Source organism: Balaenoptera acutorostrata, chromosome 10 (assembly GCF_949987535.1).
Source record: "Balaenoptera acutorostrata chromosome 10, mBalAcu1.1, whole genome shotgun sequence".
In the NCBI taxonomy this organism is placed as follows: domain Eukaryota; kingdom Metazoa; phylum Chordata; class Mammalia; order Artiodactyla; family Balaenopteridae; genus Balaenoptera; species Balaenoptera acutorostrata.
In genome coordinates this window covers 78,624,231-78,650,435 of record NC_080073.1, presented here as the reverse complement: position 1 = coordinate 78,650,435, position 26,205 = coordinate 78,624,231, and the positions used below count along the sequence as shown (strand labels likewise).

The following is a 26,205-nucleotide window of genomic DNA, read 5'->3' as shown; positions in this document are numbered from 1 at the left end:
TAAGAGCATAATACAGAGCCTCTGGAAGCATGGCTATTTTATAATAATTGACATGATAGTGGTTAGCCCTGGGAAGCTATTTCAACTTGAATCCTTAAATAGTTGAAGAAGAAAGAAAAGGCAGGAGGAGAGGGTAAAGACAAGGGGTAATGAAGAGGGACCACATCCTCTTTGTCATTCATTTATTGATTCATCCACTCAGTATTCACTGTCTACTATATCCTAGGGACCATACCGGGTTATTTCAGGTCAGTGGTTCTTAGTGTTCCACAGGGTCAAAACCACTGTCATAATACTACTAAGATGTCAGCTACTTTTCTTCACTGTTGACATTTGTACTGATGGTGTAAGTGAGTAGAACTGTTGGTGTGTCCCATGGATCAAGGCAGTGGTACCAAACTATCTTTGTATTCCCTGCACCGCACTCCCAGCAAAGGACATGCTTGGCCCTACCCCGCCCTGCTCTGTCAGTATGACCATTTTTTTTTTAATTAATTAATTTTATTTTGTTGCGTCGGCTCCCTAGCTGTGGCATGCATGTGGGATCTTCCCTGACCAGGACCCCCTGCATTGGCAGCACGGAGTCCCAACCGCTGTGCCACCAGGGAAGTCCCAGTATGACTATTTTTAACTCATCATTTCATGTAATGCATTAAGGTTGATAAATCTCCTCACACCAAATCTTTACAAGTGAGATTGGTCTGTGGTGATCAGCATCTGGAATGAGGTCTGGGGAGCCTTATGTCAAGACTTCAGGCTGTCCTCATTTTGTTCCAAATCTCAAAGCATTTGGGAGGTATTTTTATTATAAATTGTTGTTGTTGTTTCCTTATTTGAGAAACAGATTTCCTTAAATCTTTCAAGCTATCAAGTCGATTTTTCATTCTATTTATTGTCTTTAGTCAGTTTCAAGGGAGAGGATAAGAGTAAAAATGTCATTACTGTCATGTCAGATTGTATTTGCATTCTGTTAATGTTTAGTAATATTTCTAAAAATGCACTATACCATGAAATGTTAACAATTGCCCTTATTAAAGAATTAAGTTACTCAGTGCACTTAAAATATAGTTTTACTTTTCATAACTTTATTCACAATTTTCTAGGAACTGAAATGTAGCTAATAAAGACCACTTATAAGCTGATAGGAAAGAATACCACCCAATAGTTGCAAAATGAAAACCACAACACCTTCTGTGATTAAAAAAAATTATTGGCTCTATACAAAAAATATTGTTGCCTATTTCTAAATTTATTTTCCTTTTATACAAGCATATTCACAATAAAGGTGTTAGTCGTAAAAATAAAAGCAATAATTGTTAGGATTCAGAAAAAAATTTTCACACCCCAACAGTCTAGTCTCTTGAACCTTGATTGGCAAGTAATAAAGTCGAATAGACCCATGTGAGTTCAGCTTTTACTTCCTACAATGGGGCTAAATCCTAAAATTGTTCCTTCAGACAAAACCATCTGCACAAGCATTAGACAATCTCTAATGATGTCCCTTCAAACAGTAAAACTCTACAATCCAAAACTTTACCACCATTTGCCTGCAAGGCTTAATTTATGCCCAGTGTTTGTAAAAGCCAATAAAAAGCAAGTAGAAATTTTCAAACTCCATTTTTTTTTAACTTAAACGACTTGCCACACTTATTTTCCATATTGCTTCATAGTGGTGTCTTATTCCTTTCCATGATTCAAATCTTCCAGATTTCTAGAAAGCCTGGAGTCATGTATGTGCTCAGCAAGAGTACACGGGCCTTGATGTCTTCCAGACTCTACAGTGGTGCCCCCTTATGCGCGGTTTTGCTTTCTGCAGTTTCAGTTACGCACAGTCAATTGCCGTCCAAAAGTATTAAATGAAATTTTCCAGAAATAAACAACTCATAACCTTTAAAATGCACGCCGTTTGGAGTAGCATGATGATCCCACGCCGTCCAGCTCTGGACGTGAATCACCCCTTTGTCCAGCGCGTCCCACCCACTAGTCACTTAGGAGACTAGCAGAATCACAGTGCTTGTGTTAAGTAACACTTGTTTTTCTTAATAATGGTCCCAGAGCACAAGAGTAGTGATGCTGGCAATTCAGGTATGACAAACAGTGCTTCCTTTAAGTGAAAAAGTGAAAGCTCTCGACAATAAGAAAAAAAATCCCATGCTGAGGTTGCTAAGACCTATGGCAAGAATCTTCTATCCACGAAATTGGGAAGAAAACAAATTTGGGCTAGTTGTGCTGTCGCACCTCAAGCTGCAAAAGTTAGGGCCACGGTGTGTGGTAACTGCTTAGTTAGGATGGAAAAGGCATTATATTTGTAAAATACTTTGAGAGAAACCACATTCACATAACTTTTATTAGAGTATATTGTTATAATTGTTCTATTTTATTATTAGTTGTTAATCTCTGTGTCTTATTTATAAACTTTATCACAGGTATGTATAGGAGAAAACATAGTATTACGTGAGGTTCAGTACTGTCTGCGGTTCCGGGCATCCTCTGGGGGTCTTGGAATGTACCTGCCGTGGATAAGGGGGGGATGACTGTATCTTGTTTTTTGTATTATATTTACCAGGACATCCAGTCGCGAGTTCAGAAACCAAAAAGTTTATGTGCAAGTTTATGCTTAAGGAACCAAGCAATGGGTGGGTAGTGGGGCTTCAGGAATGACTGTAATCAGTCTTAAAATCCTTCTGGATTCTGTCTCCATATCTTTATACTCTATTTAGTTCTTCCAAATCAGCTTTTTCCAGATGACAGAAAAATGTAACTGTGGAGAGCTCCCATGCTGAGACTAGCTCTTTGTTTCAAATGTTTAAAATCTCAGTCTCTGAGTCAATAATTCAATTTGGGCAAAGTACTCTCAGCTCCATTTCGAGTATCATACAAATGAAAGCTGTATCTCCTCCAAAGAAAGGGATGCTGTATTCAAAAACAAGGGGAGAGGACATACTATGCCTTTTCTCTTAATCTTATCTGCCTAATTTACATCATATCCATCACTGCAAGATGCTTTTGAGAAGAGTAAATCAGCAGCTTCCATTTTAAAAAATCTACTCTATGGCAAGCACTTCATAAGGTACTTTATATAAATCATTTCAAATTCTCCCAATAATCCTGTGAGGTAGGAATTATCATCTCACAGTTCCAGGTAGAAAGAAAAGACTCACAAAGGTTCAGTAAATGTCACATAGGTCTAGAACTTTGAATGCTTTTATTTTACTATTTATATTGTTTCTTTGATTTGGAAAACTCAAAGTAATATAAAATAATTTTCATCATACTCTGCAATCAGTATATGCTGAAGTTAATGAAAAATAACCAATAAAGACTGACACAACTGGCAATACTATTCTTTATTTTCTTTTTGAGGGAGAAGCATGCTTTACAGCACCTGTAAACAAGTCAGTGAAGTATATACTGTTTTGAGTTTCTCCATAAATATATATTATTATTTTTTTGGAATGTTAGAATACCACAACACCAACTGCATTACATAACAGTTACTGAAGGCAAGTCAGGCTACAACAAGGATAAAATTTTATGGCTAAAAATATTCATAGCAGCAACTTTTAAAAGATGATTTTATTAAATCAAGTCATTGCACTTGGTCATTTTATTGCTACAGCAAAACAAGGCCATTAAATTTTAACATTTCTCATTTCTGATTTGAACTGATTGTCTCATTCTGTTCACACATTTCAAGTTTAAATGCAAGCATAAAATGTTTACCAACACATCTAGAGAGCACTTGGGTTTGTTTTTTTCTGTGATCACAGTAAGAAGCATAAAAAGAGAATCCTCTGTTACACCAGGCCCATTCTCTCTTCCTATCTTCAGACTTAGATTTTGTAAAGAGGTAACAGCTTTATAGTATGACCAAAGCTTGGTGGTCGCACACACACACAATACTCCTAATATTGAAATATAATTAGGAAAATTAGTAATATTATGTTTTTCAAAGAATAGCAAACATTCACTACCAATTTGGCAATGACAGATGCCATGCTGTTCACCTCTACTCTATAATTTATACTCACTCATTAAAAAAAAAAAAAAAAAGATTTACCCCCAAGTAAAAGCTATATTATTACATAGCATTTTATGATATTAACTTTATAAACAGGAATTAATAAAATTCCTATATCAAGAGCAAATACTGGTAAATTGCTAGATTAAAGTAATCGTTTTTCCCTTTGATTTTGGTTTTCTTTTCTTTACTATTTGGTCAAGGGCAAGAAAATAGAGACACAGTACTTGAATTACTTTTCAATTCTGACTGAGGAGTATACAAGCAAACACTTTAAATGTCTCTCAGTACTCATGACCATCTTGATTTTATGCACTGGTGAGAAAATGACCAACAAAAACTTTAAGAACAGCCTGAAATCTGCTGGTAACTTCCCCTACCCCATTATTAGGGTGGGGAGGGAGGGAGCACGTAATCAGATCTTCCAGTCATAAAGCTGGAGGGTGATTTCCAGGGTACATTGTTTTTATTTCTGCCTGAAGACTTTCATATTAAAAGAAAATAAGACCTAATTTATTTAAGAAGAAGGAAATCATTCATTTGACAAGTCATTTAAAAACACTAGAACAGGAATAAACAATTTTGTTCAGCAGTGACCTCATCAGAAGAGCCCCAAGGACTTTAAGAAGTTACAATGTACATACTTAACACACAGATTTCCCCAAAAGCACTAATTTAAGTTGTGAATTTAAGTAATTATGTATTGGAGTTTCTATTATTTTCTATTTCACTTTTATTTGAAACAATATGACAAAATTTCATTAACACAAGATTTCAGTATTATAAAACTAAAACTTAAAGGAAAAATATTGGTTTGGGGGTTTAAAGAACACAAAATAGAAGCATGATAGATGGTACTCAAAATCTGAAAGTCATTTGCTATAATAAAGCTTAAAATCTAATTTTTTTTGCAAAAAAAAAAATCAAATTTTCTACTTTCCATACAAACCCACATATTTTGAGACATATTATCTGTAGATAACATTTTTAAAAGTTCAAGTGTTCATAAGTGACTGTGAAGAAACTGCTATTCACCCACTTGGTGAAAATGCATTTTGAATATGGCCAACTATTTGGTTTTAAATAAGCTGTGATGTTACGTTTTATGACCTACTAAACACTCTTTATAAAGTTGGTTACCTAAATGACAGCCCCAAATATCTCCACCAGTTAGTTTAGTCTAGTAGGTAAATTACACAATGTAAAACCTGAGTATTTACATAATGATAACTTGTCAAAGTATGAAACTGCACACTGAAGTTCTGAAAGTTCTGGAGTTTTGTTTTTCTAACATTACCGTTATTAAAAATCAAATGGAGGGGCATGAAGAATTAAATCACAAGATTATGAAATGAGTAATATTTGAGCCTGTAAAATAAGCAGAAAAGTACGGCAATAAGGCTGGTGTTTGCATATTATATGTGCTGTAGTTTCTAGGCACAACAAGTTAAGGGTTAAATTGACATTTTTAGTTCCTTAGACCTAATGAATTTAAAATATAGCTCATATTTTCCCCAATATATTTAACAATCCAATACATTTTAACTAAATTCCTTTATGAATCCTATAGTGCAAGCAATAAAAAAATATTCCAAAAGTTGAAGAAATTATTTTGATTAGTTCATTACAGTTATTACTATATGCATGGGTGAGTAATCTGGTTTGTAGCTAGGAAACTCCTATTTCATCACCCAGAGTATCACAAACTGCAAACAAACAGGCACAACAGTGTAATCCTGGGTAAGAAGCTAAACATAAAAAATATATATATACAAAGTTTATATCCCTTATGTTTTATGGGAAAAGTAGTGACTATAGTTACTATAAAGCTAAACTGTCCCTCTCAAATGGTATATTTTACAGATTATTCGTAAAGATATCACCATATTTATAGTATAGATCTCTTTAAAAATAATACTACAAGTTTCAATAAAAAAAAACTATTGTGAATTTTCTTTCCTTTTTATACAGATTCAGTAGTATTTTCAAGCAAACTAAACAAAAGAGTTTGCAATCCCAGCACATAAGAAATAAGGCCTCTTTTTTTTCATATTGGCAAAACAAAATATATAAAAACAATTCACCCTCCCCCTACATTTTTCTATAGATATAATAGTTCATATACGCATATTTCTTTATCACGACATCAGCATTTGTTATTTTTAAGTAACAAGTCAGTTGAAGTTCATAGTGTTGCTTCTGAATCCCTGGAACGCTGAGAACACTGGGTGCACGTCACTTCAAGAAGACATGATTGCTTTTTTCAGCTTCTCTATTTCCACCTAAATGGCAACAGATAAAATATCTTTACTTTAAAAAAAGTTTATTTATTTTATCCTATGTCATGAAGATCTGATCATAATTTCAAGCCTCCAGATTTTGATTTCCATTCTAAAATCCAATTTCCAATGGTGTAATAAATATTTAAAAAGTTCAACAGATGAAAATATCACAATGCAAGTTCCTAAATGACAGGTGACAACAACAAAAAAGCAGCTACAGCTGTTTCACCCAGAACAATGTTAAATAATGTGAGCATTTGAAAGATCTGTAAGAAAATCAGCCCTACAAAAAACAAGAGTATCCTTGAAACCAAACTAAGAAACATACCCGTACCTATAATTAAACAAAGAGGGCAATATAGAATTTTTTTTTTTTTTTTTAAAAGGACCAGTTTAGTTCTCTGTTTTTCACTTACTCCTTAGGTGATATCGGTAAACCACTTCACCTCACTTGGTCTCAACTTCCTCAACTGTAAACAGTATGTTCTGGATTAAATTGCCTTTAAAGCCCAGGAATATATATAAAATGCAGTCAATGTGTTAAAAATAGTTCCACTGTTAGGTAGAAGACATTCTTCACTTGACAGAAGTTCACAATTTAAGAAACGTTAGAAGAAAATTAGAAAAATTCATTAAATTTTCACAGTAACTACAGAGAGTTATTTAATTTTGACATATTACAAAGAACTAAGTTGAGGATCAAAGAGATTAAACACCATGCCAGTGGTCCCATGCAGAACCTGTACTGGTAAGGTCTAAGGCTTTAAAGGCCACAGTTTGTGTACTCTCTTCCCAATCATATGGTATTTTGATCATCTCTGACCTTGCATTACATGTAGAAACATTTAGGCCTTACCTTCTCCTGATAGCATCATCCCTCTCCCCAACAATGCATACAAATAATACATGTTATGGCTAACTTCTGACAAATCGATCATTACTAAATGATGAGCATTCTGCTACAGTCAAAAAGTATAATTTCAATAAGCTCACAATCTCCTAAGGGATCCTAACCATTCAAGAATGGTTTGCTAATTCCAGGATCTTTCCTGATGTTATTCTTTGACTAATATGATTATTAGCCAAACATGTTAGTAGCATTGGATTGAGACAAAATACCTTCAATCTTCAGCCTGATGCGCTATTATCATCTCTATTCCAAAGATACATTAACCACTGTATGAATTTTAATGCGCGAGGATGTATAGAAAACAGAAAGAAAAAAAAATTGGTAGAAGAGGGAGTGCGGGTGGGGTGAGGGTCAGGGTGGAGAAGAGCCCTGCACGCAGTCAGTAATACTCCTCACAGACTGCTGCCGGTCACATACATTTAGGTATCCGGCAAATACTTGCATTGCTGGAGTTTCTCTTCTAGCATGTTTATGTTCATTGCTCATCATTAGTCCTTTGTACCACTCCTCAGTATAATTTAATACTATATAATGTTAATGTTACAGTAGTTCAAAGTATTACTTTTAATTTGGGGGGAAATATAATTTCTCTTTTAAACATATGATCCTAAGACTCTAATGCCTTATTAAGTGTATTAAGTATCAAACTTTTCCCACCAAAAAAAACAAATTTATAATACAGGTCAGTGAGAGGCTAAGTAACAGCTGATTTTGCTGGGAAAATATAATCAAATGAAATTCTTCAAAAAAGAAACAAATAATTCATTTGACTCTTTCCATGATTTTTATGACAAATTAAGTCATATATACAAATTTAGTATTGTATCAGTTCCTCTTGCTAACCTTACTACTTTATTTTCATATATGAATATGTGTTACGTATAAAATATAAGGAATGAAAGTCAAGAAACATTTGTTTTTAATTTTTCAATTTCTACCATGTTGCACACTGGGAATTTAACATATATTTAGAAGATATATTTTTTAATATCTATCTTCTAACATTTATTAGTTTGACAAAAATTTGCTAGCAATCTAATATGTATATAGCACTGTTCTAGGAGCTATGGGCAAAGATGAAACAGAAAAAGATCCCACCTCCAACAGTACAGAAGATGGGCAAAATAAGTATATAATGTGAATAGTGATAAGACAGAAAATTATTACTTATTCATCTCTTACAAAACTAAACAACATGAATTTGAAATAAGAAAAACTGCTTTTAATCAGAAGACTGGTGGCCAACTCAGTGAATGTGATTGAGCAGGGCCTTAAGAATCTACAGAACTTGGGCATGATAAGTGAGACAAAAGGAAAATCCATGAAAATACAGTAAGAGTAAAAATTCAGACAAATTAACTGTAAGGGACAATTGAGGATTAGCAAGTGAGGAAAGAAAGATAAACTAGGACCAGGACATAAGAGACCTCATTTGCCAAGTCAAGAAGTTTGAACTTCATTCAGCAAGTAATAGACAGTTTTCGAAAATACTGAGCAAGGGAAGAGAAGATAAGAATGAGAGAAACAAACAAGCTAAACAGAAGATAACAGCATGAGAAAAGGACAGAAACAGTGGGAATAAAGAGAAAAAGGTTAGGGAGTACAGCCAGTAGGCCTAAAAGTTAGTGGAATTAGAAGAGACAGAAGTCCCACATCTGCGTGACTAGAAGCGCAACAAACTTTAAACACACAGAAAATCAGAATCTGAAAAGAAGGTGCTACGTGTGACAGGGGACATGCTAAGTCTAAGTTCACAGTGGAACATCCAGGGAGTCTAATAGCTGGAAACTCAGGATAGAAGCTGGGAAAAGAAGAACTAGATTTCAATGGCAGATGCACCAGAGCTAATTATGATACTCCTGGACACAGGCGAGCAAAGAGTGGATGCATAGAGAAGAGGGCTAAGCACAACACTGAAGGAACACCTCACTTAGGTGAGGAGAGATGGAGAAGTCAGACAGAAGAATGCAGGGTCACACAAACCAAGACATACTTTGAAAAGGGGGTGATGGTAAAAATGTGAAGTGCTGTAGAAACCGAAGAGACATAGGAGTTGCCATCAGTAAACCCAAAATGCAAGGGGTTAAGGACTGAACTAAAAGTGAAGAATTAGTGACTGCAAATGTATGCTTTTCTTGTTTTTTGTTTTGTTTTGTTTTCTTTTTTGCAACAAATGAACTGCAAATGAAAAGAGAATACAGATCAAGAGGGCAGCTAGACCTAAAAGGGGGCTTTTAATTTTTTGAATAAAGAGGAAAATTGAGTATTTTCAGGGAAAGAAAGGAGACTGCCAATAAAGGTTATGTGTCAGATATAAGAGTAAAAATGGAGTTTTGATAATCTGCCAAATACCTTCACATATATTATCTCAACAACAAAAGCTGAACGAGGTAAGTGACCTCTTCGTTCAAATGGCGTAACTTAATCCCTGAGAGCAAAGGTTCTGGAGTCTGGCTGCTTCTATTAAAAATGTTAGCTCCACTGCTAACTTAATCATTCTAAACCCTGGTTTCCTCACTCTTAAAATAGGAACAATAATGCTTACAAGTTGTTATGTATCCAATGAGACAATGTTCAGAAAGTGCTAAGCCTGACAAATATGTAGTTCTGAACTGAAAGTCAGGAGGGTAAGTCAGAAGAGGAGCTCAAGTTTTTTAACGGCAAGTCCTACGTTCTCTGTTTCACAGTGCTAACAAAAGAAACAGGTTAAGTACTGAAGCAAGGTAAAAATAGGGAGGAGTATGCAATACTTAAACACAGAATGGGAAGAGCCTCTTAAAAAAGGCAGGAAACACTTTCTCTGAGGTATGCAGAAAAAAGTACAAATAAAAAAAAATACAGGGCTTCCCGGGTGGCGCAGTGGTTGAGAAGCTGCCTGCCAATGCAGGGGACACAGGTTCGGGCCCTGGTCTGGGAAGATCCCACATGCCGCGGAGCAACTAGGCCCGTGAGCCACAACTACTGAGCCTGCGCGCCTGGAGCCTGTGCTCCGCAACAAGAGAGGCTGCGATGATGAGAGGCCCGCGCACCGCGATGAAGAGTGGCCCCCACTTGCCACAACTAGAGAAAGCCCTCACACGGAAACGAAGACCCAGCACAGCCATAAATAAATAAATAAATAAATAAATAATTTAAAAAAACAAAAAACAAAAATATTGAAAAAAAAAAAAAATACAAATGAAGACCAACGTCAGTGAGGATGGAAAAAAGGCAGATAAAGAAAATAAGTGAAACTGTCTGTCATCAGCAGAGAGTGAAGATGATGACATTAACTACAAAGTAAACTCAATTCAGTGAGAAATTAAAGTCAGCAAATCTATAGCCATCCCGTTACCATCACCACCCCTGCCCCCAGGCAAAAAAAAAGAAAAAAAAAGTTTAACTGTGAAGAAAAGAGAACTACAGCTCAAGAAAGAAGGAGTGTTGAGTGCAAGAGATCTAGAACTAGACACTTTTAAGAGGCAAGAACCATGTTTGCTTTATTCATGAGTGTATACCTTGTGCCTCGTGTCTATGAGAGTGAGTACTCAAAAAACATTTGCCGAATGAATGAATGGAATGTGGCAGGGAGTCAACAAGAGATTAATTAAATGGCGACCAAGCTGTAGGGAGTGTCCAACTAAAGCAGGATAGCATAATTTGTGGCGGAACCAATCACCCAGTTGGGTTGGAAAAAACATGTCTAGTTTATGCTGACTACAATCTCAATGCTGGAAGAAATGAATTACCTCTAGATTACTTCTCATTGCCTTCTCTTCTTCCAAATCTTTTCGTAGTTTTTCCAGTTCTTTCCTAAAAACAAAGTATTTATTACTGTTAAGTCTTTTGATTAAACAATATATATTTGACTAAAGTTAATAGGATCTCTGTTGCCTGATATCCCAGAACATCTGTTTCCCAGAAGGGAAAACTTTTAAAGGAAACAGCCATATTGACTGAGAAAAAATTCAAATTCTCTAGTTGAAATGATTCAATACAACAGTTAAAAACACAGCAAAATCATGGCAAACCTGAGATAAAGAAATTTTTAAGTGAATACAGGTAATTTTCCATATTCACTTATCATCCATTTCCAAGGCAGGACACACAGTCCAAATAATTTGGGAAAATGAATGTGAAAATACGTCACAGTGCAAGGCAAATTATAATTTTTAATACAATAACCTGTACTTTACATATCTTTTTCTTTAATTTTTTTTAAATTAACTATTACATTAAAATCCAAAATCCAAACCAATAAACAAAAAAATGCAGCCAACAATCCCTCTTCTGTAACTCATGTTTTCATTTTTCTAGGTTCCCTTGTATACTTTTATATAGTCATTTTCCCCTCCATTTCATTTTCCAAGAGGAACTCAAGACTTTTAAAATACTCTTTGGAAAGACTTCTAAAATATCTGATAAATAATATATGTAATTCATTAATATTTTTTTTCATTCTACAGCTTATTTAGGAGCACCTATGGGCAATTTGTACGTGGATTTATTATTTCATTATAGCACACTTGGTATCAAAAATGTAAAATGTCAAAATTAACAAATCAGATTGTTCTCTAATTGGTACCTGAGAGGTGCTCAATAAATATTTACTAGATAAATGAACTTACAGTTTATAATGTGCTTATTGCAGAAACTGTGGATAAACTTGCCAAACTTAAACCAAGATAAACTGAAGAATTCAAGAAATATCATGTATCAAATTTTCTCTCTATATATGATATAAATGTGCACAATATATTTTTTTAAGTAGGCATTCAAGATAACTTTGTTTCTATCTAAGAGATGTTTGTAGAAGTGCTTGCCAACTACAAATACATCATGTTGTTAATCTCAATATTTTTTTAAATAAATAATCCAATGTCAACAAAGAAATGGAGGAGAAACAGTGAGTTCAAAATCAGTGGTAACACGGTCTCTGGCGATGACTATTATACCAGATTCCAGATTCCATGAGATACTCTTAGAGGCCAGAGAAGAAGCTGGAATAGGGGAGGAGCACCTGAACCCTCACCCTCAGTTCAGTTAGATTAGCTGATCTTTGATCTATTTTACCTACTGGGCTTTTGCAGAAGTATGTTTAAAATGTTAACACATTTTAAAATTCAAATAATAATGTTTATAAGAAAAGATCTCTAAATCAATAGAAGATCCAAGTTTGAGTTCTAGCTCTGCCACTTAAGAGCTGTGTGATCTTACATAATTAGCTTTACCTCTCTAAACCTTTATTTCTTCATTTAAAAGAAGGGAGGGGACTATAGCAGGTGATCTTTTAAATTTATTTTAGCTCTAAAAAGTCCCTAACTTTTACTTAGGCATGCCTCACCATATACCATTATCAAAAACTTTCAGAGTTAAGAGAAAGGCCTTACAGATCACCTATCCCAACCCATTTGTTTTATAAATATCCAACTCAACCCCAGCAGAAACAGTGATCAAAGTCCTCTGAGAAGAAAACCAAATGTATATACAGATACACCACAGATCCAAAATAAAATGGCTTTTCCTAATACTTTTAAGACTAATTAACCCGTGTTTGACATTTCTCGCCTCAAATTATGTGTTTAAGGTTCATCTATGATATAACATGTATTAGTACTTCATCTCTTTTTACGGCTGAATAACATTCCATTGTATGGATGTACCACATCTTGTTTATCTATTCATCAGCTGATGGACAGTTGGGTTGTTTGCACTTTTTGGCTATTATGAATAATACTATAAACATCTGTGTACAAGTTTTGTTTGAACACTTGTTTTCAATTCTCTTGGACAATACTATACCTTGGTGAGGAATTGCTGGGTCATATGGGAACATGAAATTTAACTTTTGGAGTAACTGCCAGACTGTTTTCCAGAGTAGCTGTACCATTTTACATGAGGTTCCAATTTCTCACATCCTTGCCAACACTTGTATTGTTCATATTTTTTATTATAGCCATCTTAGTGGGTGCGAAGTAGTATTTCATTGTGGTTTTGATTTGCATGTGCTAATGACTAATGATGTTGAACATCTTTTCATGTGCCTATTGGCCATTTTTCTATAATCAAGCTACTAGAACCAATTCTATAATCGAGCTACTACTTTCTGTTTTAACTGGTTTGCCTTGTTCATAATTGGGCTAGGTTTTCTTACTCAAGCTTTCCAATTCCTAATTAGAATAACTAGAATTAATAGAGTTTCTAATTATTATGTTTTCTAATTCAAGCTTTTTTGCCTAGAGACACTATCAATAAAAATTTCTCTGAAAACAAACTTGCTCATACTAGAAACTTGGCAGATTACTTCTTTACTTGATATAATTTGAAAGAATTCTTTATACATGTGTTAAGTAGTGCTCAAAGAAGAAAATAAGGGCTACTTACCCATGATCCTTTCTTAGTGCTTCCACAACACACAGCAATTCAACAATCTGAGCTTTAAGTTCATCCAAGGAATTTTCTGTTTCTAGCTTAGCTTTGATTTCTAACGGAGTTAGAAAAGCAGCTGTATTTGGTTTAGAAGCACTTGAAGGTGTTGAAAGGTAAACAGATGGCTGAAAACATATAATAAACAGAAAATTTTTATTTGTACTTACATTTAATATTACGTTATAAATTCAAAAGATTTTTTACTGCAGGGAGATAAATAACTGAAGTAATACTTCCAAGATAAATAAAAAACTTGAAAATCCAAAAAGCAGTCTGATGTTCATAACTGGAAAAACCACTGAACGACCAAAGAATAAACTTGTAATTACTAAGGGTTTTTGTGAGAAATGTCAAGGGCTTTATTTAAAAAAAAAAAAAAGAGAAAAGAAGATCTGTTAGATTTATCTTATGGTTTACCTAGTGGAACATCTAGAAGCAAGAATATAAAAGCATTATTAAGGTACTGCTTTGATCCTTCATATTAAATAGTTATTATTTAGAATATCCAGAGAGCTCCAATTAAAAGCAATTATGAAGGATTTAGTAAGTCCATAGAAGAGGCATTAAAATGGATCCATGGCCTGACATTCTTTTACCATTTCACTTAGGTAACAGCAAGTAAAATTTCAATAGACTGCTAACAGCTGAGAGAATTCAGATTAAGTGTATCTGATAAAGTGAATAGCAGTCAAATGCGTTGAAATGAATTTGAGGAACAGGCATGATCTTCTCAAATATAAGATGTGTGTCATTTGTGGTAATACTATCTTAAATTAAAATGGCAAGGGTTTAGCAAAGACTCTTACCACCACGTAATAGATGGAAGAATCCATGTATTCTACCATTCATTCCAGTGTGTATTCAGGGCTTATTATGGTGCCAAGCACCAAGTTACATAAGGAGTAAAAGAGTGATGGCTTCTGCCTAAGGAGTGCATGTTTAATGGGAAATGAAACAAATGTATATAGATCTATGCCTTAAAAAAATATGAAATGTAACATTTGTATTACTCATTTAAAATAATGTGACTCTCCTAAAAAAGATCTACAGAGAATAATGTAACTTAAGTTTAACAGTAATTATTTTATTTTATTTAGTTTTAGTAGGAATTATTTTATTTCCTGGCAGAAGAAATAATTCTTCCTGAAGGACACTTTAAATTCCACAATTTTGATGTTCACAAAAAACCCTACAAATTATACAAATCTTAGACCACAAGGCACCTTACCTTTGGAGAGTAGCATGAATCCTTCTTAAATTCAGATGGCTTTAGCTTGGCACTATCATCTTCTTTTGGTAACTTCAGGATTTTTTCTGGGCTTTGAGTTGGCTGAATGATTTTTTTTTTTAATCAAGAAACAGAAAACACCAAAGAAAGAAAAGGCAGTAAGCATCTGGATAATAAAGTAAGTAACTTTTATCACTGTTTTCAGCAGATACTGTTCCAGATATTCCATTATTGTTAACAGGATTTTACATAATTTCATGCTGAATAACACACTTGCGTATCTTGAGGGTGGAAAAACAGCTTGCCTATTAGCAACAAAAATTTTCCCTACTTAGGTAATTAAAAAGCACAATAGTACTTAAGAGCTAATGTATTAACACGAAAGTACTACCAGTATCCCAGGCAATATACTGAGAGCATAAAAAGAAGTTACACATTTAGAGACCAGGATTAGTACTACAAAAAACACTGACTATTTCAGGGGGAAAAAAATGTTCTCATTCCTTCCTGAAGTGAATATGTACCACTCAAATCTAATTACTGCTTTTGGACAAGTATATTGCACAGGTCCCCTGTCCCCTCTCGACACTGTGCTCTGTGGTTATGGTCTTAGGACAACTCTGCTTCTGATTCTGTAACCTTCCATTCCACGTCCTGTGGAAATGAACAGGTCTCTTCCCCCATATCTCTTAAATACAACCCTTGGCCACTTGAGTATAGCTACCTTCCTGATTTTTAAACTTCAGTGGAGCTATAAATCCTCCCTCGTTCTTATCTTCTGAAGGACTCTGGATTTACTAAATTCTCTGTGCTTTATAATACTAAGTGTAACTCACAGAATGTCCACCATTGAAGCGGCCAGGCAATCTTCTTCCAGGCATCTTCGGTCTATTTGCAGTGAGATGTAGCAAGTTTTCTGAGGAAGCTATGTCATCAAAATTTACAAGATCTGGAGAATAAAAGTAAACATATTTATTAAGAGATAACTGCACATTTTAAAAGGCAAAAAAGAACGTCTCTGGATTTTTAACAAACTATAAAATTAAAAAGAATACCACCAAGACTCACAAGTTGACCTGTGCTTTTCATATGCATTTGGAAAACAACATTCACCCTCAAAAACTAACATCCTCTTTACCTGATACATTTTATATATTAACAATATAAAGTTCATGTTTCTAATAGAGACTTAGACCTCAACAAAAGTTCTTACTGAAAGATATAAATCTGTACCACAAGTTGTAGTAGTATGAAAAAGCAGTCATCTTAAGTTCTTGCTTATAAAAAAAAACACGATCTACTTCTTCAGCTCAGAATTAATTACAACATATCAAAAAACTTACTTATGAAATGTGCTTTAAAGTTCAAGTAATATCCTAATATTAAAATTTTTTATACTCAATTTTATCTGGGACCCTGCTGCTTTCCAATTGCATTTCTTAATGTAAACTGAAAGTGTAATTTAATGTCTTCATATATGTCTGTGCATAGTATACTGTAGCTGGGACTCGATCTGTTTATAGTTCACTGTACTTCTGCTTAGACATTATCATGTGTAGGAATCAGACGATAGTTATAAATCTAAGGCAAATCAGATACCAAGAGAAAATGCTACATAAATCATCCATTTGCTTCCCTACCACCAAAGGCTGGTTGACCTCTGATCCAATAACTTGAGTTTAAGGACAAATCTAGGTAATTTGTATCTCTGAAACAATGGTATATAATACCTTCCCTTTTTCTAGGTGGTCCAGAAAACCTTGCTGAAGGAGTTGATCTTTAATTTTGAAGCCCAGATATCTATAAGTGATAATAAGAACCCTAAGGTTAATTCCTGGCACTTCCACTATCATTATAATTTTCCTTTGGCCCAGATTCCAAACTAAGAATATTAATCACAGTCAATATGCCGTCACTCATTATGGCAGCAGGTATCTTTTGCCTTGTCTTCCAGGTATGGAATCAGTCTTCACGTTGCCATTGCCTGGAAGTTTATAATGCTTTCTGTCAAATACTTAGATGTCCAAACTCAGAGAATTGTTATTTCTTAAAAGAAATCTAAAGATACCTATCATTACTGCCCTTAAAGCTTACTCATCAAATTTCATATTCAAAGTAATTTATTTAGAGAATTTTTTTTAAAGGGATGGAGGACACAAAGGTAAAACAGGAAGAGGTTACCACTAATTGGCAATATACATTTTGTAACAACTGTAAGTATTTGTTGACCTCTGTTAATTCTTTTCCATCTTCACATTCTGGGATTACTTTTGTATGTTCTATCTTGGATCTAGTCACTAGGCTAATATATCACAACAGGCAATCTAATGGGCTTGGATTAATTTTTGTGTTGAGTTGTTCAATAATTGTCTATAAATAATTATAATATACAACAAACCACAATAAGAAACACAGTGGCTTTAATGGAGAATGCATTATATAATGTGAAAGACCTTGAGCTTAAACATATATTTAAATATCTCATTTGTTAATTTCATAAACAAAGAAAACAATATTTTAAAAGATGTTAAAAATATGCTGTAGTTTGAAGGGTTAAAAATTGTTTTTACATCGATAAATATGTATTGACAACCTACAAAAAAAACCTTGAAAAGTACAATCCATTTTGGCCTGTGGAGATTATTTTCAAATGCATATTTAAGCAACTTTTAAAAAGAAAAAGGAACAAACAAAAACAAAGGAAGAGATAAAGATAAATTAAAAGGGTAAATAAAAGGAAGATTTACAAAATTATACACCATGCTCATGTAAAAATGTCTTCTATATGTCCAGTTTTGGGCCACAACACCAAGACAAGTAATTTTACTATTCTAAAACTCTCTCAGGTCCTCCATTTAAGTCATTCGGTTAGTAAAATGAAATAGTGCACATTTCTGACTCATGATATACTTGAATGCTTTTAAATTTACCTAAGAGTGGTATCAGTGGATTTATATTTTACACAAGGCATAAAAAGCATGACAATTACTTAAGTCTTGCCATCACATTGTCACTCTGCCAGCCATTTACATGTCTACACAGCCTAAGACATGGAATTTTAAAATATCAAAATAAATATAAAATTTTGGGAGGAAAAAAGACTTTTATGGTTGTCAACTAAAAAAAACTTTTATCAAAAGAAAATTTTAAACTACCAAGAAAAAATTTCCAACACGAATTTCATTTTATTTTAAAATGGAAAACCAAAAGGGTTAGAATAGACAGACAAACACGTACACTTTAGTAAAATTACAAAGAAAAATCAATGTGCACCACCTATTCATATTGACTATATTATTTTTCTTTTATAAATTGTCATCTTACCAAAATGGAGAAAGGTAGGATAATTTCCTGACACGTAAGAAGGGAAACATGGCAAACAGGCTAGGAAACAAAATCTGGAAAGAAAAGTCAAGGATAGGAATGTCTAGAAAAAAGACTAAACCAAAAAAATTATTTTACAAAGCAGGAAAAAGGAACAGTTGTAGAATGAATAGAACCATTTTATTGTTTAGCAGATATTGCAGTTTATCTAAACTTACATTAAGATGTGTATTAGATTTTAGATTTATTCTTTTGTCTTTCAAAAGGAAAAACTATGATTAGTATTAATTTCAATATACATTAAACTAGAAAGAAGTCTTTTTTAAATTACTCACTGAACACCAAGACAACTTCTAAAAGAATGTTTTAGTACTAAAATTAGAGGTCAGAGTAATAAATCAACATATTAACAACTCATTGATATAGTTATAACTGAAATTAAACCACCTTTTAGTCAAAGTTTTGGTCCTCAGCACATGATAGTAGTTACAATAAAAGAGGCAATTTTAATTCTGGTAATGGTATAATAGGAAAAAAATATGCCAAATATTATTTTTAAATATCCTACTATAAAAATACAGTAGTGCCTTAAGTGATACTCTCTATAATGATATTATCAAGGAAATTATTATTAGAAAATAAAAATTTTAATTACTGCTCTTATTTCCCAGGTAAATTCTACATTTTGGGGTATGGTGTTTTGTTTTGTTTTAATACTAGTTTAGATACAGGCTCGCTTTTTATAGTGTCTACCACTCAACAGGTAAACATTGTATTAAAAAAATCTCACCATAAATTCTTTCTGGAAGAAATAAGTGAATAAATATTGGGAAATTAATTCAAACGAAATAGATCAATTATTAAATAGAACTGAAGAGAAAGAATGTTGCCCTATTTAACAATGAAGGTTTTCAGATCAAATAATGTATGTATCTCTAAAATTTCCTTTAATCCAAGAAGAATTTATCACAAAAGATAATGAAAAAGGATAAAATACTACACTCTAAGAATACATCATCAACTGTGCTTTCTTAATGAAATAGCTATGTTTCCACTAAGTTTTCTATCTTGTAGTTTAAAACTAACTGTAAACCAATTTTACTTCCTGGAAAATTTACTATTTTAGAAATACTTAGACTATGTGAACTTTACAATTAACTTGTAGTAGCAATGAGACTATCCTAAACCAATTTTTGATGAAGTGTTGGAAAAAGAGAAAAAAATTAAAACATGGTCTGATAGCTCTGCAATTTGTAGTACTATCTTGTATCATATATGAGAATATTTATGAAAAATCTTAAAAAAAATGAAACATTGAGTATTCTAGGAATGTTTTTCTTATATGAACAAAAAGACTGTATTTATATACATAAATATATATGTTTATATATGGGTTTGTCTACAGCCATATCAGAAAGTAACGAAAGGAATTTACATCCTTAATAGATAAGAGCAGAAACAGAATAAGAAGTGATTAACAGTGGAGGAGGGGAAGAAGAAGGGAAATTACATTTTATAACAACTTCCATGTCAGGTTTTCTAATAGGTATCATAGATATAATGGATCATTCAATTGTTAGTTAAGTGAGAAAATAAGAGAAGAAACATGCCAATGACCAATTACCTAATAATTTAAAACTCACATTTTTTTTAACAGCAGATTCTACTATATCATTTTGCTTCAAATTATTCTTTTACAAAATAATTAAACTCTAAGGGGATTTTCATGTATGTTTTAAACTTTCTGAAACTTATGTTAAAGGGCTAGTTTCATGTCATTTAAGAAAATTAAAACCTCAAACTGAGCCATATATGTAAATTAAAACCTGCCTCAATCTAATGCCAAATTTGAGGCTGTATCTAATACAGAACACAGTTTTTTTTATAAGGTGCCAACAACTCAAAGAAGAGGTAAAACACTTTTATACTACAAGTACTAAGGACATGATATTCTAATTTTAAAAAAAGGAAATAAGGAATAGTCTGAGTTGAGGTTGGAGACATAAGCTACTTGCTGTCAGCAGCTATGCCTTTTATCTTAGCATACTATTTGTGCCCAAAACACTACTGCAAATACACAGCTGCTCAGTAAATATTTGTTACTTAATATGAACTCAATTTCCAAAATTTATATTTTCTGAACTTTATAGGGTGTAAGTGCAGTACACCAAAGGCAGTGTGATAGTGGAAGATATAAAGACTGCAGCTTGCAAGTCAGCTGTTAGTTTTTTGACCGTATATGTGTCTTGGCACCTCTAAATTACTTCCTTATTTATTTCAACAAAAAAGCAAACTAGAAGTTAGAAATTTTCAAACTCTGTTCCACAAAGCCTCTCATTTTTAATGAAGAATAAATAATAGCTATGGATATAAGACAAGAAATGGGACTAAAAAACAAAGGAAAAAATAGAACTTTTCAACCACCAATAGCCTGACATTGTTACATGGTATTTAGAAATGTACCAAAGGAAATAAAGCTTGCTGGTAATCATATATAGATAAAGCTTGGAAAAAAAGTGAAGATTTGTTTTAACTGACTTAAATTTTTTTGGTAATTTCCACGACTTTGAGAAAACTAAATAAAGCAAATGTTGAAGAATGATACAAAGTAACCAAAAACACAGAAAAAAAAAAAAACCTCTAAATATTACTCTTTCAGCTCCCAAAGAGACTCATGAAAATTTTAGACTTCTGATAAAGAAAGACTGCAGAAAATTGTGGAAATTCAAAAGATAATACCTATGGATTTTTGATATCCAGAGTTAAAAGTGTGTGCTTAAATTTTTTTTCTCTATTACTTTTGAAAACACATTTCTAGCTACATTTTAAATTAACAGAAAACAGTAAGAACTAATAGAATTACATTTTTTACCACTAACCTCAATTTTAAAAAAATTAAAGGATATTTTTAAAAAACACGAAGTTTTTTTTGTTTTTTATTTAACTAACAGTAAATTAGAACAATTTTCACCAAAAACATACTGAATATATTTGAGTGACTGTCTCTAAAATACAATCAATGTCTCAATTTCCAGAAATTATTGATGAATATGGCTTCATCCAGATCAGGTAGGCTCCAAATACATGATGAAAGCTCTATAAGACATTCCAATTAAAAATCTGAAGGAGACTATGCTTAGGTTAGAGCTTTTGTACTGACAAACTAAAGAGAATGAAGAAAAATAAAATCACCTAAAAAATTTGAAAGGTAATATGTAGCGCATTTTCCAATAGAGTGACAAAAAAAATCTTAGTGTAACTGGTCTTCAAGTTTAAATGTAAAGAAATGTTAACTTGAAGCTAAAAAATACGTTGACATTAATTTTTTTTAAAGAAAATCACAGAGAACTTTATATAAAGGGGATTTAAAGAGTTCTCTTCTGGTTTACATGATCTTGAACACTTGCTGTGTCCTTAGCTTACTTTGTTTAGATGCAAAATAGGGGAAAATGGCATCTACCTCTTAGAGTCAGTGTTAAGATAAAATAAGAATATATATGAGAAAATGCTTTTAAAATGTTAAAAAACTAAAAACGAATGCAAAGTGCTATAAAGTAACCATTACCACAAAGTAATGATGGTGCAGTGCCTTTAACAGTGAGACCTTGTATCAAGACTTCTCTGAAGCGAAAAAAAAAAAAAAAAGACTTTTCTGTTTCAAGTATTCCATTTTACAACTGAGAAGTATAAAAAACCAGGAGACAAAGATGATTAATGGGCTGAAAAATCAGTCCTAAAACTTAAGGAATAATATTTAGCTAAAGAAGTAAAGCCTGCTGAGATAGATAGATATATATATATAGAGAGAGAGAGAGAGGGTGAGAGAGAGAGACTTAAGAAAGCCTATTTTCCAGAATTGGAAACAAAAGTATCTTGAGATTTAAGTGGAAAAATAAAAATAGTCTTCTTAAATATAATCTAGTGTGGGCACTGGAAGTCTATGTCACTCACATCTGCTTAAGTTAGATGGTATGGTCATTCCATTATAAAGGGATAGAATGATAAATGAGTGATCTTTTAATATCCATCTCAGTTCTCTGACCAGTGAGAAAGCTTATGTGAACCATAAATACCTTGCCCATTTATATTCTTTCAGCTTCATTTTTCTATTTTGACTTCAGAGATTTTTAAAATGTTTAATAAATTTCCACTGTTATCTATCCACACACAAATTACATACACAAATTTCTTATTTTAAATAGTTTCTGAAAACTACATTTGCAACTTCTTTTTATGCACCACCTTTCCACATGTTAACTTACCTGTTTCTTTAGGGCTTCTAACTGTAAATGTATCTAGGTCTACTGATTTTGGTCTAAGTGGTAACTGTTCAGAATCTAGCTTTGGTTTTGATACTGGCTCAGTTTCAAATTTTGATAAAATGGTAGAAACGTCTCCATTAATCCTAAAATGAGAAAAATCAGACACATGCAAAAATCATTTGTATGTAAAGCATGACCATCTTTTAACACTGTGATTTAATGACACTAAAGAGGGACTTCCCTGGTGGTCCAGTGGTTAAGACTCCACACTCCCAATGCAGGGGGCCCGGGTTCGATCCCTGGTCAGGGAACTAGATCCCGCATGCTGCAACTAAGAGCCCGCATGCCGCCACTAAAAGATCCCACATGCCGCAACTAAGACCTGGCATGGCCAAATAAATAAATAATTAAATAATTAAAAAAATAATAATAATGACACTAAAGATGTTATACCATAATGCTGATTTTCTTTCTTGTCTATAAAATTATTTCCATAAACATAAACCTCTACCCTAAGACCAATCATAATAAAATGAGAAATGTAAAACGGCTCAACATGAGTATATTCACCTAGTATGAATATAAGATTAACATTTAACACAGATTACAGTCTCTACAAAAAATATGAAAAGCAAATACTTTAAAAATTACTTTGACATTTAGAAAGGCAGTAGAGCCAATTATGTCAAAGGCAGGTAAATCAATAAGCTAACTCCAAATTAGATAACACTTACTTGGCTGCAGGAGGTGGCGGAGGAACCGGTTTTTCAGGTCGCTTTGGGTACACTGTTCCGGGAGATCTCAGTAAATTATTGGCTTTGGCGGGCGGAGCAGGCTTCTTGGGTGGGACTTGTGGGGCAGCTGGTTTACAAGGCTTCTGTTCCGGCACTGACTTCTCATCTGATTATTTAAAAATATTCAGTAGGTTACTAACAACCAGAACTATTTAGGTTTTCCTATTTCTTAAAGCTAATGTCAGGCTGGAAAGGTGTGAAACAGAAAGAGACACTATTCGTGTATGTGTGCACTGTTTTATCTGTTTTAAAATTATAACTTAATAATCCTAACTATCCTTTAAAAAAAACTCTACTTTGGTGGGAAGGAGGACCACTAATAAGCTTCTGATCAACAAATAATGCCTGCTTCTTACTGTCTTCTCACCACCCTTTGCTTTTAGGGCTGGTATTCTACTCAAATATAATCATGTATGATTTTACTCTAAGCAGAGAACAATATTATCTAGACTTATATCTAGATCACTTTCTGAAACTGAAGTATAGAGAACTAAAAATGAGTGGGAACTCTAGTGCCATTTAATGTACATATTTAATCATGATGAAAAAAAAAATTTTAAGAGAAACTGAGGCTAGATTGATTAGTCACAGATGAGAAAAGTACAGGCTTATATTTATAACTCTTATCATTGTATTAGGAATTTTATTAGTATCATTTCATTTAATAATTCTATGAAATAAATAAGAAAATATGCTGGGAAAAAAACATTAAGGACAATGTCATGCCATGTTAATAGAAACAATTTTATCACCAAAAAGGCATAGTTCTATACATAATGACATACTTAGTTTCTGATCTTTCAGGTACTAAGAATGGGTATTAAATTTGACACGTGTGCACACATATGAGATATTCATGATACAGCAGTCAGCATAAATATATTATAAGGCATATATGCAAAAATAAGAAAGCTCCCAAGAGCAATACTGAGTATTTTTCAAGATTTACTAGGTCTTTGAAAAGAATGTCTATCACAGGACCACACACAATTTCATGAGATTTCTTATCAATCAGAAACCAGTAATTATGAATCTTGAACAATCACTGAAGGCTGGGGGCTTCCCTGGTGGCACAGTGGTTAAGAATCCGCCTGCCAATGCAGGGGACATGGGCTCGAGCCCTGGTCTGGGAAGATCTCACATGCCACGGAGCAACTAAGCCCATGCGCCACAACTACTGAGCCTGGGCTCTAGAGCCCGTGAGCCACAACTACTGAGCTTGCGTGCTGCAACTAATGAAGCCCACGAGTCTAGAGCCCATGCTCCACAACAAGAGAAGCCACCAGAATGAGAAGACCGAGAATCGCAACAAACAGTAGCCCCTGCTTGCTGCAACTAGAGAAAGCCCGTGCGCAGCCAACGAAGACCCAACGGCAGCCAAATAAATAAATAAATAAAATAAATTTTAAAAAAAGAAAGTAGTTGGCAAAAACCAAACAGCAGTCAAAACTGATAAAGGCCAAATTTAAAAACAACAACAACAACAAAAAAAACCCCACTGAAGGCCAGGGGTAAACCCCTTGTTAAAAATATCTGATTTCATCTAACAACAATGAAAATACAAAATGCTGTTGTTTCAGTTTTATCATTTATGTATAGCTTCCTTGGATCGTTTGAAAATATAGCTTAGTCTTTTAAACCCTCGTCATCATTTGGTACAAAAATCCATCTCTATATGGCTTCAAGCTGTACAAGCACATCATGTAATTACACCACCAGAAGTGAAAGCCAACTCCCCAATTCTAACTATAGCTGATAGAGCCATCATTATCAGAGTTATAACAGTCAGCCAAACTTATTTTTAGAAAATATTAAAAGAAAGATATTTTAGATAAAACATCAGGGAAAATGTTAAATGATAAATTAAATAGAAGTTCACTGATTAAATGAATAACTTCTTTGAACACATATGTAAATAACAGCTTGTGGAATTCCCTGGTGGGCCAATGGTTAGGACTCTGTTTTCCACTGCAGAGGGCAAAGGTTCGATCCCTGGTCTGGGAACTAAGATCTGGCATATTGTGAGTCGCAGCCAAATAAATCAATAAATAACAGCTTGAAATCAATTCAATTCCTAAAGGTTAGTCTAAAACAAAAGAACACATTCAATATTGCTGGAAATCAAAGGTGACAAAAATAAGATTCACCATTCCAGGTATATCCATAACTAAACCAACTACTACTATATGTTGATTTATTATATAACTAATATATGATGGCAATGTGTTTGAGTACTAGATTTATTTATTTTTATTGAGGTTACATTTACCTAACATAAAATTAACCATTTTAAAGTGAACAACTCAGTGCCATTTAGTACATTCACAATGCTATGCAACCACCACCTCTATCTAGTTCCAAAACCCTTTCATGACCCCGAAAGAAAATTCTGTTCCCATTAATCAGCTACTCCCCATTCCCTCCTCTACCAGGGCCACAAGGGGTCCTATTTCTCCACATCCTTGCCAATACTTGTTATTTTCAGTTTTTATTATTATTACAGACATCCTACTGGGTGTGAAGTGGTAGCTCAACGTTGTCCTGGTTTGCATTTCTAATGACTAATGATGAACATCTTGCCATATGCTTGTTAGTCATTTGTATATCTCATTTAGAAAAATTCCATTTCAGTTCTTTGCACATTTTTTGATTGGACTGTTCATCTTTCTGTTGGTGAGCTATAATAGTTCTTTATATATTCCAGATACTGGACCCTTTTCATACTTCAGATATTCAGATTACCTTAGCCACATTAAGTTCCTTCCCCTCATGCCTCTTCCCAATCACTACCTCAATGCTCCCATCCAAAGTTATCTTCTAACACCATAGATCACTTTTGAATATTTTAATTTTACACCACTGAAATCATAATATGCTGCTGTGTGAAACTCTATCTCATTCATTTGTTGCTATGCTATATATATAGTATCCTGGCATATAAATATACTTCAATTTTTTTATCCATTCAACTACTGA

General features: G+C 33.5%; 1 protein-coding gene across 3 annotated transcripts in view; it reads right to left on the bottom strand.

Annotated features, from left to right (window-relative positions):
• Positions 1 to 3,328: 3,328 nt before the first annotated feature.
• The window catches only part of CD2AP (CD2 associated protein), a 113,692-nt gene continuing 90,815 nt past the window's right edge, over positions 3,329 to 26,205 (bottom strand). For 2 of the 3 annotated variants that reach the window (XM_057555134.1, XM_057555135.1), the window contains 7 exons: positions 23,170 to 23,335; positions 22,436 to 22,578; positions 15,686 to 15,798; positions 14,850 to 14,951; positions 13,577 to 13,746; positions 10,942 to 11,005; positions 3,329 to 6,303 (listed from right to left, as the gene is read on the bottom strand). In XM_057555134.1, the coding sequence (XP_057411117.1) occupies positions 6,262 to 6,303; positions 10,942 to 11,005; positions 13,577 to 13,746; positions 14,850 to 14,951; positions 15,686 to 15,798; positions 22,436 to 22,578; positions 23,170 to 23,335 (800 nt within the window). In that variant the 3' untranslated portion in view covers positions 3,329 to 6,261. Of the gene's footprint in view, positions 6,304 to 10,941; positions 11,006 to 13,576; positions 13,747 to 14,849; positions 14,952 to 15,685; positions 15,799 to 18,171; positions 18,248 to 22,435; positions 22,579 to 23,169; positions 23,336 to 26,205 lie in introns of those variants that run through there. The other variant, XM_057555136.1, reaches the window with a different exon arrangement.